The sequence below is a fragment of the Sphaerodactylus townsendi genome, linkage group LG07, assembly GCF_021028975.2.
Source record: "Sphaerodactylus townsendi isolate TG3544 linkage group LG07, MPM_Stown_v2.3, whole genome shotgun sequence".
Taxonomy (NCBI): domain Eukaryota; kingdom Metazoa; phylum Chordata; class Lepidosauria; order Squamata; family Sphaerodactylidae; genus Sphaerodactylus; species Sphaerodactylus townsendi.
Genome location: NC_059431.1, coordinates 104,800,135 through 104,814,806, shown reverse-complemented (window position 1 = coordinate 104,814,806; position 14,672 = coordinate 104,800,135). Strand labels below are relative to the sequence as shown.

At 42.5% G+C, this 14,672-nt stretch overlaps 1 protein-coding gene across 2 annotated transcripts in view; it reads right to left on the bottom strand.

Moving 5' to 3' along the window:
- Positions 1–1,051: 1,051 nt before the first annotated feature.
- HOOK3 (hook microtubule tethering protein 3) overlaps positions 1,052–14,672 on the bottom strand; it is a 75,248-nt gene continuing 61,627 nt past the window's right edge. Inside the window, exons 17-23 of one of the 2 annotated variants that reach the window (XM_048503970.1) lie at positions 13,963–13,968; positions 12,155–12,189; positions 11,215–11,297; positions 9,314–9,414; positions 6,519–6,623; positions 4,377–4,448; positions 1,052–3,248 (exon numbers count right to left, since the gene is read on the bottom strand). In XM_048503970.1, coding sequence (XP_048359927.1) covers positions 3,108–3,248; positions 4,377–4,448; positions 6,519–6,623; positions 9,314–9,414; positions 11,215–11,297; positions 12,155–12,189; positions 13,963–13,968 — 543 coding nt within the window. In that variant the 3' untranslated portion in view covers positions 1,052–3,107. The remainder of the gene's footprint in view (positions 3,249–4,376; positions 4,449–6,518; positions 6,624–9,313; positions 9,415–11,214; positions 11,298–12,154; positions 12,190–13,962; positions 13,969–14,672) is intronic. The other variant, XM_048503971.1, reaches the window with a different exon arrangement.

Here is a 14,672-nt window from a genome sequence, read left to right as displayed (position 1 = left end):
TAATTGTTATTTAACTGAGTAAAGACTTTATCTATGAGAGAGAAAAATGCGAGGACAATGTCCTTATTAGGAGAAGAAAACAAAAACAAAAGGAACATCTGGAGGTTCAATGGAGTAAAATACATTTGGCTAATTTTTTCGTATATTTTTTCAGAAACCCCTTAAAGAAATTACAATAAGCTAGGCTGTGATAAATTCTTGAAAAGGCAAAGCATACATAGGTGAAGTATACCTTGCGCGAATATGAGTACTTAACCTGCCTGTTTGTAGTACAACAGAATCCAGAGGACAAAAAAACAATTTAAAAAGCTAACCAATAATGCATCAATGTATAAAATCATGAACTTTAACAACGGGAGAGAAACATTTTCACACAAATCCAATATCATTCCAAGAATTTGCTGTTAAATTTTAGGAAAAACTGAGGAGCTTTTATATCTCCTTATACAGTACAACACTTATATACCTTGTCTTTACCCATTTAGCTACACTAAGACAACCATTCTATATTTTTATTTTAGCCAAAAATCTCCCTTTTATCAAATGACTGAATTTTCTTGTAATTTATCCTTTCCATTCCACCTAGATCTTTCAGCTTATGTATCACAACATTGGCTTTCTCAAGAGCAGTTTTTGTGTCTTGCTACTTTTGGCATAAGCAGCAAGACACAAAAACTGCTCTCAAGAAAGCAAATTGCACAAACCCACTGAATTAATGTCATTACATTAGTTAAGGCTAATGTCCCACTGATTTCAACAGGTCTTAGTGCAACTGCCTCTGTTTTTTAGGGTTCTTTTGAACTGCAGGAAAGCATGTTCAATTTTCAAAGTATCAGAACAAAACTGATGCAGTTTTTAACTGATCATGATATTTTCAAAAGACTTTACTTGCCCGACCACCTCAATGCAAGCAAGAAACAAGCAAATGTGGAGAAATACCCTTTCATGAAAGCTGAAAGACAGAGAAATGAGAAACCAAAAGATGCCATGGAAGGCAGAAAAATCCCAACTCCAATCAACAGGCAAAAAGAATGAAAACTTGAAACCGGAGAACAGGTCAGTCCATTTATAAAGGTCGTATTCAAGTTTCTTTCAGGAACAGAACAAAATGAGATTTTATCTATTTAGCATGTTGGTCTGGAGACAATAATTCATTTCTTTCTAAACAGAAAAAAAACCCTCAGGTTTTTAATATCGTTTTGCATAGTGAAGCATACCAATGGTTAAAATTGATAACAGTGGATATCTTATATGACTAGATGTGGGTCAGTTCTGAGAATGGCCAAGTGTGGTATCTTTTAGGACGAACAGCTGTGCCTCTTATGCAATGTGTTACTGCTTAACACATTCAATCAGGTTATAAAATAAGATGGACATCAAATAATTTTGCTTAACTCACACAACTTCAGTTTTTTTCTGCTGTCTCCGTTAAAGCACAAAAAAATGCTACTTCAAGAGAATTATCCTTAGAATTTTTTTTTATTTTTCTGCATACTGGGGAAGATACCTTGCTTATTATCACAAAGGGCCAATATCTACAAGATTTTTTAAAAAATCAAAAGCAGTGTTGTTTTTTATTAATAAAATTAATAATACCCTTTCGAACTTAATCGTGATTTTTTAAAAAAACCCACTTCCAAGTCAAAGTAATTCTTGCCTCTTTTTTAAAGGGCAAAACCTATACTGGAATACTTACTGTGACTCATGTTGACCTTTTTAAAGGAAGGTTGTGAAACGAGAACTTCTCTTGTTGAAAAGCAGGCATGGAAAAGAGATCATTCATAAATAATTCAAACGTTAAACCAGACTTCCCAAGTTATTCTAACAGTAAATCCAGACGGAGATGTCCGACATTGAGCCATCTCAAATTTCAGGGACATTAATTTAAAGGAAAAGGGAATCACTCAACCCTTGGAAAGACTCAGCAGAGCTGGAATCCAAAGGAAAATGCTTATTCTAGGATGGAGAGCAAGCATCCATAACTTAACCCAGGTCCACAATAAGATTTGGCACAAAAAAAAGGGGAACTGCCCTACACCGGCCTATCAACTAAACAGACAATATGTAACGGATGGCTGTTTCAAGACAGTTTACCAAAAACTAATTAAATATATTTCAGTGTAGAAAGAGGGGCCATTCTTTGGCTGGTCACAACTTCCTAGCTTTCCTTGTGGCGATTTAACACAGAAAGCACTGTGCCTCAGTTGGATGCAGCTGTCTGCTGAACCAAAAGCCCCACTTCCTCGGACTTCCAGATAGTTTCAGGAGTATAGTAACAACCTTATGGACGGCCTGTTCTCCCCATGCTTAAGAGTGTCTTGGTTTTACAGTGTTGTCCTGTGCAGTAAAACGGGCGTGTCTCTTTTTAACCAATGGAGAAATAATCAGATCGCTCAGCTCTTGATGAGGCAGGAAGAGGAAGTGAGAAGCGAAAGCCAAAAAAAAAAAGAGAGTTAAGCTGCTTCTCTAAAACTAAAGTCGAAGAAAGGAATTAACAGCAGTGCAAGAGAAACTTATTGAACCTCCTCCCTCCCTGGTCAGAGAGACCTTGCAGCCAGGTTCCAGCTTCTGCCTGTATCTAGGCCATTGAAACACATGCATTTCATAATTAATCTACAGAGCAATGTTGTCCATTCCACCCCATCATTGAAAAACAGACAAATTAGAGAAGGGTACCGGGGGGTGGGGAGGAGGGAGAAGAATTCCCTTTTATACAATGGCAGCCCTGGAAAGGACAACAACATTTGCTCCAACGGGAAACTTTTAGGTTTTTCTACCCAGTCATCCCCAGTTTGCAGAGACAAAGAGAAGGAAAAGTTCCATACGCAAGGAGGGGCTGAAGGATTATACTCCACTAGGTGTCTCTGATGTTTTGGCACATTAGAAGGCAAAACAACACAAAAAGAAGAGTGGAGGAAAATTAAACACTTTGAGAGGGTTTTTTTTTCTTTTAAAGCCTTCCTGAAATTAGAAGTTAGTCGAAGGAGCAAGGGGTGAAAAAAAAATGCAGAGAGGATGCTGGCCGGGTTTCCTGAAATGCTGTCGCTTGCAAAAGAAGCAGGTCTTGATCCCAGGATGGCTTCCTATCAAAAGGGCAAGGCTTTCCTCTACCTTGCTGTCGCTGGCTGGACGTGACCTGGATAAGCTCTTCTTGTGCTGGTGGCTTGCCTTTGTCTAGCCAGGAAGGACTGTCCGGAACCTGTACTAGCAAGTCTGTCTTCTGCTGCTTTTTTATGAAGAGTCATTCCCTGTGGAGTGAAACAAACGTGCACTCGGCTTACTCTCCGTCGCACATATTAACCAGGCTGGGTCATCCCCCTCTGTACCCCCCCATTCATAAAATTAGGCCGAGAGTGTTCATATTTGCTGTATACCTTATACTTAGCATTCACGAAGCATGCTTCTATGTTTCAGAGCAATTCACAGACATTCTCTGGCCCCTTCTACACATGCAGAATAACACACTTTCAATCCACTTTCACAATTGTTTGCACGTGGATTTTGCTATTCCGCACAGTAAAATCCAACTGCAGAGTGCACTGAAAGTGGGTTATTCTGCATTTGCAGAAGGGGCCTCTGCAATGCTTCCAACAATCCTGCCCGGTATTATCATCTCGATAGCAGCCTGATAATCCAGCCTAGCCTAACCACGTCGGAACTTGGGAACTAAGAGGGTCAGCCACAGTTAGTACGTGGATGGGAGGCAACTGAGGAAGACTGGGGTTGCTCCGCAGAAGCAAGCAATGGCAAACTACCTTTGCTCATTTCTTGCCTTGAAAACCGCCTGGTTCTGGGAGCCACCATGAGTCGGTCACAACTCGATCGCACACGATATTATATTGAAGATGGAAAGGTTGAAAGAATGGCTTGTAACAAGGCCACTAAATAACTCTACAGAGGGATTGAGATGACAAGTGGAATTCCCCAGTTCGCAGCCACTTCATTATGTCAGCTCTCCTGACCTCTCAGAACACCTTGATGGGACTAGAGGGCAGCTCAGTTGCAGGGGATCAAGGAGACGAGGAAGCTAAATACTGGACATAGTTCCATATTTGATGCTTGGTTGTGTGTGTGTGTGTGGGGGGGGGGGCTCCTACAAAATCTCTTTACTGCAGGCTACATACCACCTCCCAAGGTCAGGATTGTGGCATATGACCCGCCTCCCCAGCCAACAAACTTAAAACTGTAAACTAATGATCTCTCTCCCAACTAATAAATGTCTCCAGTAATCAAGGAAATTTCCCAAACAAACTCTACAAGCTACCCTTGTTCAGAAAAGCACAGAACCTTTTAAAAAACACCACAGACCCAAACAGTACTTCACGCTTCACCTTGAGCTCCGTTCTAAAGGTTTGTGTCGGCCTCCATCTACTTACCATGTTGTACCAGGCACTGACAATGTATTTTTCTTCCGCTTCTCTTTGAGTCTTCGTTTTCTCAAATTCTTTCTAATTAGGAAAAAAAACGTATCAAATACTTTGGATTATTTGACATGCATTAAACATTGGGCTAGGCATGGATGCTGGATATGTGCCTAACAATTTAAATGCTTCTTTTAATGGTGGCCATTAAAACATCCTGGCTGTTGAAGAAATGTTGTTCCTCCAGGATCCGCATATGTGTTATTAAAGGATTGAGTTAATATATTGTATAGCTGGTCAGTGGACTGTACAATATATTTAAAATATTTACACTATTTTTGACATATACTCAAAGCGGTTTCCAGATATGTATTGTCGAGGGCTTTCCTGGCCGGAATCACTGGGGTGCTGGGTGGTTTCTGGGCTGTATGGCCGTGTTCTAGCAGCATTCTCTCCTGACATTTCGCCTGCATCTGTGGCTGGCGAAATCAGATCCTCTGAAGATGCCAACCACAGATGCAGGCGAAACATCAGGAGAAAATGCTGCTAGAACACAGCCATACAGTCCAGAAACCACACAGCACCCCAGGTTTCCAGATAGATAACACCGCGAAAATCAAAACCAACAGATTGAAACCATCAGCATGGCCGATTTCCAAAAGCCCTTTAGGAAAAATCCAGCCTTAATTTTCTTTCCCCCCCTGGAGATCATTAGAGACGACACTTTCCACAGTGTTTTGAAAGTTATCCCTAAAGCAGTGTGGCTGCCCTTGGAAAACCCCGAGTACAAAACAAAACTGCCTTAACCTCTTTTGGGATTGAGATTGTAGGCAGCTCCTATAGCGATGAACTCGTCTCCCTTGAGGTCTCATATCAGTAGAGGCAGTCTAGCAAGTACGGAGGTTCGCAGAAAGCTAAAGGTTAAAACCTGTACCATGCACTGAACACAGAAACAAACAGGCAGTCAAGGTCTTCGTAATGTAGCCAAATTATTTGATGTTGACTATCATTACTTTCCTTTAGGAAGGTGAGAAGATTTGGACTCAGTGTGCAGCTGGGCTGTCCACATGTTTATGTATTGGTCTTAATATCCCACCCCTCCCCTTTTGGGTTCAGGCAGTGTACAACAATGATCAAACAACAAAAGATTTAAAACATAACTCTCAACAATACAAATCTCAAGCAGCAACTAATTCCAGCTCACCACTAGACTGGAACCTAGAAATTGGGGGCAAATTGATGGTCAATAGTTGATTTAAAATTGGGAAAGGTTGGCGGGGGAGACCTGCAGATGTTTGCTGCTGCAACAATAAACAGCTCTGTATTGTCGAAGGCTTTCATGGTCGGAATCACTGGGGTGCTGTGCGGCCATGTTCTAGCAGCATTCTCTCCTGACTTTTCGCCTGGATCTGTGGCTGGCATCTCCAGAGGATCAGTGGCTGGCATCTTCAGATCCTCTGAAGATGCCAGCCACAGATGCAGGCGAAACATCAGGAGAGAATGCTGCTAGAACACTGCCATACAGCCCGGAAACCACACAGCACCCAATAAACAGCAGCAGTGGCGTAGGAGGTTAAGAGTTCGTGTATCTAATCTGGAGGAACCGAGTTTGATTCCCAGCTCTGCTGCCTGAGCTGTGGAGGCTTATCTGGGGAATTCAGATTAGCCTGTGCGCTCCCACACACGCCAGCTGGGTGACCTTGGGCTAGTCACAGCTTCTCGGAGCTCTCTCAGCCCCACCTACCTCACAGGGTGTTTGTTGTGAGGGGGGAAGGGCCAGGAGATTGTAAGCCCCTTTGAGTCTCCTGCAGGAGAGAAAGGGGGGATATAAATCCAAACTCTTCTTCTTCTTCTTTTACAGGCCCTGCAGAGCTGCAATGGATTCCACGGGGCCCTGATCTCCTCAGACGGAGTGTTCCATTGAGCTGGGGCCAGGGATCAGAAAGCCCTGGCCCTGGTTGAGACCAGCTGGACTTTTGGGGGGCAGGGGACCACCAACAGATTTGCATTTGCAGACTAGAGCAATCTTTGGGGGATGTACCACCATGGCTAGAGCTGCCTCAAGTAACATTTTTAAGTGCCAACTGCACAGTTACTGCTTAAAGTGCTTTCAACTAGAAGCCAAGGATGAAGAAGTTCCAAAGCCAACAATGTCACCTCTAAAGAATGGAACATCCTGTCCCGTTCTTGTAGCTGATTCTTCAGAGCCTGGATCTCCGGTCCTGAACCCTGGTTCTGCTTGGGGTCTAAGGTACGGATAACCTGTAAGGGGCGAGAATCACACGTGTGAATCAAAGCACTGCAAACACAAACACAGAGTCACAAAAACACACAGGGGCCTTCAGGATTAGAAAAAAAGAAAGTAACTTCAATGGGAAGTGAAAACTTATTAAAGTTCTTGTGACAAACTTCTGCCTTCATCGGTCAGTTGAAAGCTTTCATTTTCCTCTCCTGTTTACAGCCCAAGATTTCTCAGGGCCTCTTTTGGTCAGAAAAACAGGTTTGTGTCTATCACCTGGCAGTAAAAGCTCAAAGAATCTGCTAGAAATGCTCCTCCTTTCTGCCAGGCCAAGCCAGAGGTGTAAAGTGGCCTCTATTTTTCTTCCGTCCAAAGCAAAGGTGTAGCTTCTTTATTCAAGGTTGCCTCCATTTCCACCAAGGGTCAGAGCTGGATGCAAGGACATGCCACTGTTTCATTTGTTTGTCAAGCACCCCTCCTCCCTGTCGATCCCAACAGTAAACTTCTATCTAGCAGAAGGCTTCAAATAACACTGGATTGTTTTTCTTTTTCTCTGAGCTGACAGAGCTTTGGTGTGCCAAGATGGCATTGTTTGGCTGGCTTCTGAAGAAAGAGGAAGCCAACACCACCTTCCTGGAACACCATGAACAAAGGATTGCGATTCAGAGGAAATTTCTGTACTCTGCCTGGTCAAACCAGTCAAGCACCATTCAGTGGTAGTAGACTGTTCTTACTACTTAAAACAAACGAAAACTGCTGCTATGTTTAGAAGTGTTCTCTCTCTCTCTCTCTCTCTCCTATATGTTTCATATACATGCTGCTTTCCTTTTAACATAAATTCTTTGTAAACACTTTAGAGTGCCTTGAAAACTTCAGTTATGCTATTAGGATAAACTGCAATAGCTCTGGATTTCTTTAGCACTTATAATAAGGTAACTAATAGGTATCAGCAGCAGCCTGGGCTTGGAAGAACTCTGAATGTGCTTAGGTATCCATTCTCCCCGTCTCTCTGTCCATCTTCCTAGCTGGTATAGTGGTATACACATCAGAGAGAGAGGGGAAATGAGAAGTACGTTCTCTTGGGTACAAGAGAATGTGACTCTGAAAATAATGTTCATGAAAAGAAATACAAAAAGAACTGCAAGACCAGAGCCAGGCCTTCTGTTTCCAACAGGGGCCACCCAGATGCCTATGAAAGCTCATAAGGAGGGTGTGAAGGTGCTGGAGAGAACAGGGGAAGGCCAACAAGCAGCTGGCATGCAGAGGTGTTTTGCATCAGCCACCCCCTTTCTGCTTGACATCTATATCAACTCCTTCATAAAAGGCTTTCAGAACTCAGACATGCACACCCACAGACTAACCGGAGTGGGAGTGGGAGAGAGAAACCACTATCCACTATACGCAGATGACACTATCATCCTTTCCCAAACAAGAATTGGGCTAAAGGGTGCCTTAAGAACAGTACCTCAGCAACGCCAAGCAGAATATTTATCTACTAACTATGCAAAAACAAAAAAATCATGCACTTTACAGTAATTACAAGAGATCTTCCTGGTAGATAAGCAGGCAGCAAATCGAACAAGACAAATGTTTCAATTATCTAGGAGTAGTGTTCCAACGTAACGGGAAAAACTCTGCTCACATACAAACTGTAACCTATTCTGCCCAAAGAAGCTTGCATGCAATCCTCAGGTTTTTCAGGACTGAGGGTGACAGTTTCATTCCTGCTGCTCTTAAATTATACATAGCCAAATCTCCATCTCAGCTTACCTATGGTGCCCGGTTGAGGCCATATAGCAACTTCACCCCACTGGAGAAATTGCAATCTGGCTTTCTTATGGCCTTGTTTAATGCTCCTAAATGTGAGGCTAATGTGGTGTTCATACAAGAGGCCAGCAAGGTGGAGACAAAGGCATAGCTGATCACAATCAATTACTGGTTGAAAATCCACCTTAACCTGACCGGTTTGATGCCTCAGTTTCTCTTGGCTGTCCGTTACCCATCATGGTGTACCAAAGTAACAAAAAAACCTAAACAAGACTAGACATGGAACATTTGCTGGAGATGGGACTGAGAAGGGCCAAGTCTCTGATTTCTCACTGTCTCAGTGACACTGAGATGCAGTCTGAGACTGCACACCTTCCAACCCTATACAGAACTCTAAAAACCTGACCAGGAATATCTCCTGCACCTTATTTATCTACCAATATTCTTCCCAAATGTAGGTAGGCCTTTTCTAGAGCTCACTTTTGATGCAATCCCTTAAGATATATTATTTGGAAGTTAGAGACGCAGTGCTAAGGAAATAACAGATATCTCACAAATTTTACTTAAATGCAAATTATACGTCGCTGAGAGAGAAAGCTTAATCTCCCCCTCGTTATACTGGTTCAGACATCTAAACTTCACTGCTCCAGAGATTTCTGCAATAAAATCTCTGCTCGAGGACAAAGACGCTAACGTATCTGTGGCAAGAGGCAAGAAGAATGTGTAAAGAAACTGTGCAAGCTCAAGGAACCAGACACAGATAATCGAGAGATGTAACCTCCAAACAGCCCAACGCACAGCCAGAAATCAAAGCACGGATGGGAGGTGGGGAATTAATGCAAGTCTCCCTTTGATGTTAATGGCAGCAGGATAATTTATTAGGCTCTGGAGAGAGTACAAGTTCCAACTCTCTAAGTGACCTAAGAGCAGAGCACAAAATACTTACGCTTTTGGCCTTTTCCAAGTATTTTTTGTACCGCTCTTCCATTTGTTTCATTTCTTCGTCTTTTTTCCGTAAAGTTTCTTGTAATTCTTCTATCTTGAGTGCTTTTTAAGAGGAAAAATTCCACATTTCAGAATAACATGGATCCTGGAAGCCACAGCAAGGTCCTCTAACTGAATAGCTTGTTCATTACCCAAAGACTGAGTCATTACTACCACACAAGTCACTGTCCGTTTTGAAAGGTATTTATTTATTTATTTATCGCATGGCTTGTGGTTTTCAAATGCAGATGTTTAAAAGGCAGATGTTTAAAAGGCCAGTGGTTCCCAACCTTCTTTCACTCATGTACCCCTTGGCAACCAATTTCCCTAAAATTGTACCCACCCATATTAGCAAGTCTATCACATAATTTTTTGTGTATCCCCAAACACTATGGTGCATACCCCTGGGGGTATGCGTGCCCCAGGCAATGGTGTGCCTGGGGGGGATAGGGGGGCTGATGTCCCAGGTATCACTTGCTTCTGTCACATGGGGGGCACATTCGGCCACCCCCTCCCCCTGAGCTGCCCTCTCCTCCTTCAGCCCACAATTCCTTTGTTGCGCTAATAAGCGCAATCAAGGCTTACATGCAGGAATCCAGCCCCAGGCCAGAGGATCACCTTCTTGTGCAGGCTCAGCCGCCCAGGCTGTTCTTTAAGAAAGAGTCAGTCCAACAGCCAGGTCCTCGGCTGGCCAGAGAAGTTTGAATCTGCCACCCTCCCTGCTTGGACACAGTGGCCTCCTTTCCTCTCCACCAGAAGCCCAGTGGAAGTGCCTGTGGCCAGGCAGCAAGGGTCCACTCCATGGCACTTCTTACCATAACATGTCCCTGAAGATGACAGTCATAGATGCAGGATTTGACCCTCTCAGAAACAGAGTCCCTCAGATACTAGAGCAGTACTTTTAACTGCTACATCACACTGGCTCTCACTGAATGTCAGCAGTAACATCTGAACTGTGCTTTCGTTTGCTGTTCCTGTCTCCTGGTATAGCAATGGGATGTGGCCAATGCCAGTGACATTCCACTCAAAGGCTCACTGCATATAAGACTGGCTCAAGGTGAAGTTAGTTATTCTTGTTTATTTAAATAGCCTTTTATCCAATTACATTTTGATTGGACTTTTTTTCCTGTCATTGTAAGCTACTTGCAGTACCTGGGGGGATATTACTTAAAAAGCATTTATATTATTTATTAGGTTTGTATATCATCCCTTCCTATACGGGCTCGGGGCATGCAGAACCTCATGTTTATATAAAATATATCTATTTTATTGATGTCTAAATTGTTTATTGCTTATAGTATATCACTGTGATGCATTATTATGCTGTTGATATTGTTGTATTATGATTTATTATTGTTGCTGTTTATGCTATGCTTTATTGTTTGTTCACTCCTGTTGTTCGCTGCCCTGAGCCCTCCGGGGGAGGGCGGGATATAAATTAAATGTGAAATGACATGAAATGTTCAAACCAGACTATGCCATAATTATACCTCCCCATCCAGCCTTCAGTAGATTAAAAAGGGCTCTCTCCTACTAGATCACACTAGGTCACGTGAGCACAAACATTTTGGTGAATTTTAAAGTAATGCTAAAAAACAGGTCCAATCTAGCTTCATACAAATCATTGCCACCAGTATCGAAAAGATGGGGTGACTATTAATCGTCAGGTTCATCAAGCACAGTGACCGAAAACATTAGTTTTAAGCAGTTGCGTTTACTGCCGTTTACTGCACCACTCATATAAAGCCATGCTTGCAGGCAGCTTTTCATCTTTAAACACACATACAAAGTAAGCGCTTTCAAGATGACCCAAATTAAAAAGAAGTTTGCAGTTACGATGGGAAACGGAGAACTACTACTCACAACTGCTGTTATAGCGAGGCTCTAGATCTTCAATGATAGCATGTTGTTTCTGCAGCTCGTTATTAGCTTCGTGAAGCTTTTCACTAGGGGGAAAAATAACAACTTAGACTAGAGAAAATAGCAAAAACAGATATGGCAAAGATCAGATATGGCAAAAACAGATATGGCAAAATACAAACTGGAGTCTTGGGCAGCTCCAACTTGCACTGGGGCCAAGAGGGATCAGGCCCTGCAGTTTGAATGTTACAGATGGACAAAAGTACCTGATCTTTGCTACATCCATTTTTGCCCTCTGATGCTACACTTCAGGGAGACATCAGCATCAATAACATAGGTAGATAATTCAAGACACAGAATTTGAGACACAAAGGGAGAGTTAGTATATAATTTCATCTGATGCTCACAGATGAAATTCATGAAACAAAATGCTGCAAATATGTATCATGAAATAAATCTGGCTGAACTTCCATGGAACCTCTTAAGGCTCGTCTGGCACCCATCCTATTCACTTTTAGGAACCCAGCCAAACCATTTCTTTTTCACACAGGCTTTTCACTAAGTGGGAATGATCTTTTAAAATTGTTGTCATAGACTGCTCCAGCCGAAAAGACTGTCATTTTCTTTTAAGTTGTCTTTATGATTAAAATAAAATAAATACATTAAAAAAAACGAATAACAATCTGGCTTATTTTCATTGACCACCTGGGCTTTATCAACACTGCTTTACTTGTGAGCTACCTCAAGCAGGTTTCTGAACAGGCAGCCTATACATTTTCTAAATAAATAAATTATAGAAATGGTTTTGTGTTCAACTGTTTTCAGGATGTACCATAACTTCATGCATTTAGCAGCTTCATTGTTTACTGTTATCTATGCAATGGTATTTAACTATTTGGATGAAAAATAGTAGGACCTTTTTTAAAAAAATTGAATTACTTACAGGTGTTCATCAAGTTTCTTCTTCAGAATGACAGACTGCAAAATCAAAGGGAAAAAGAAAGGTTAAGAGGACGTATTCACTGTGATATAGAAAGCTGAGTGTGGAACTAAACGTCATACACAAATACACATAACAAAATCCCACGAGTGGCATCGACCAGAGATGTGGGAGGGGCAAATGTGGGCCCTTCACCCCTTCCCTGCTCACTGCCACCCCTTCTTCTCCCTCACTTTCCCTCTTTGCAGTCTCATGGGGAACAAAGGTTGCTGGAGATGGGAGGGTAAGTGGAGTATTAAAAAGGAGGGAAGGGAAATGTTAAATACCCGCCACTACTTGGCTTTGTTTCGACCAATCCCACAGCACTCTGCTTCCCCACTTTGCTAACAGTTCTGAAAGCAGTTATCAGGGCCTGGTTTGCTTACATCCTTTGTTCGACCGCTTAATACATATACGTTAAAAAAAAAGTTAAATTGTTGCACCGGCTCATTCCACACATATACAGACAATGCAGCAATCTGAGAATTTCATTTGTAGAATGTATATGGAAACAATCAGAAGACTGGTTGGCACAACATCCTCTGAATGAGGCTCTCGGCATTCCAGAACCATTTTTGAAGCTAACTGGGCAGTGAGTGAACGGCGGTGGTTTTTGCTGCTGGCAGCCAAACCTGTGGGGGCGGGGGGGGGGGCAAGGAAAGGGCCCAGGAGGCCTAACAGTTGCTCTAGATCAGTGGTGGCGAACCTTTGGCACTCCAGATGTTATGGGCTACAATTCCCATCAGCCCCTGCTAGCATGACCAATTGGCAGGGGCTGATGGGAATTGTAGTCCATAACATCTGGAGTGCCAAAGGTTCGCCACCACGGCTCTAGATGGATGGAAACTTTGCTTAATGTGGAGTTTCAAACCAGAGCACACATTTTGCGCCAGATCGCAGTGGCAACGGACTAGGCTGTGTGACATGAAATGAAACTACCAGGACGGGACACCAGCCTGTCAGCAGTTCCATCAAATTTTCTGTTTGCTGGGTCTGGAAAAATATCTTGGACAATTAATAATACCCAAGCCCAAGGTGTCTAGGGTAATGCTAATTTAGAAGCCTGGGTCCCAAGATCTGAAGCACATGCTACACATCTTCCTACAGGAAGCCACAAGTGAAAGCCAGGTGTATACTGCCATCTCTTGTGTGTCTGCACATACACATACTCAATGGCCATGCATGTGTACCTGCAGCAGTCTTTCATAAGTACTGTTTCACACATTGCCACCCACAGGATTGTGTGCTAATTCCTACAAAAATGGCTTCATTTAGGAATTTTGTAGTGTCTGAAGATGTCCAGGGGTTCAGACAAGGCCTGGGTTTGAAGGTCAGGTTATGATTTGCGACACAGGGAGAATTTCTAAATACACCTCAATACATTAAAAATGGAAGGTGGAGTGCAGACCTCAGACTGTTTAAAAAAAACTTTACCATTGTTTTTATATCATAACCTTCTGTTTCCATTGTCTTCTGATTTTACAGATTTCAGTCTTTGCAGATGTTTTCATCTGTTCCAAAGGAAGCATGCAAACAAGTTGCCAGAAGCATTGCCACAATGACAACACAGAGAAAAAGAATTTGGCACATGTGCACCTGAGCTTTTAAACCACAGATGGAGAGCTCATGTGTGGGAATGAAACGCAACATTAATGAAAACTAAAAAAAAACTTTTTTAAAAATCAGTTCACAACTCCTGTTACAAATTAGAACCCGAAATTGGGCATTGATTGACTCAGAGCAGGGTGAAGTAAATAGGAAGCCATACTCACAATAGCCTTGAGCAGAAACCCATGCCAAGAAACAGAGACGGACAAATTAGTATGAAGCAAAACAGCAGCCAACAGAGGAAACTATTTTAGCATCCTTCTGAAGAGGAAAACATTGAAAGCTAGCCACGCTCCGAGCATGCACACTGATGCCTCTTGCTCAGCTCTCGATGGTTCCTTCCTCCCGTCTCATCACCTAGAGAGCTCTAAAAAGCTATCACAAATGCATTTCAGGTACATGAATGAATGTTCCCACTCAAAGCAAATGCCACAAGACATCTTCAGGGGGAAAAAAAAACAGAAAGGAAGAGAGAAAGGGAAAAAAAGCAGCAAGCACACAGACTCAACTTAGCTATTGCAAAGCTAGTGCCAAAACAGTTTTCCCGTGTGAACCAGCAGGCTTCAATCAGAGTAAATGCAAACGTTATTAGGTGATCAGATGGTTGGGTGTATAACAGCCCCATATAATGATACAGAAAAACAGAATGCACTTTTTATTGAGCAATTCACAAGGGCTGTGCTCCTGGTTTTCTTCTTATTAAATGGGAGATCAACAATTCTGCACTGAACAGTGGCTGGCTGTATGACACGCTCATCCCAAACTGTCCCCAAGTGTTACCTCTTCGTTCAGTACTTGTGAGATGTAGGTCCAGAATCTTTGTAGGACAGAAAGAGGAGAGCCAGGACTCAGTCCTCTCCCCATTTCTCCCCCC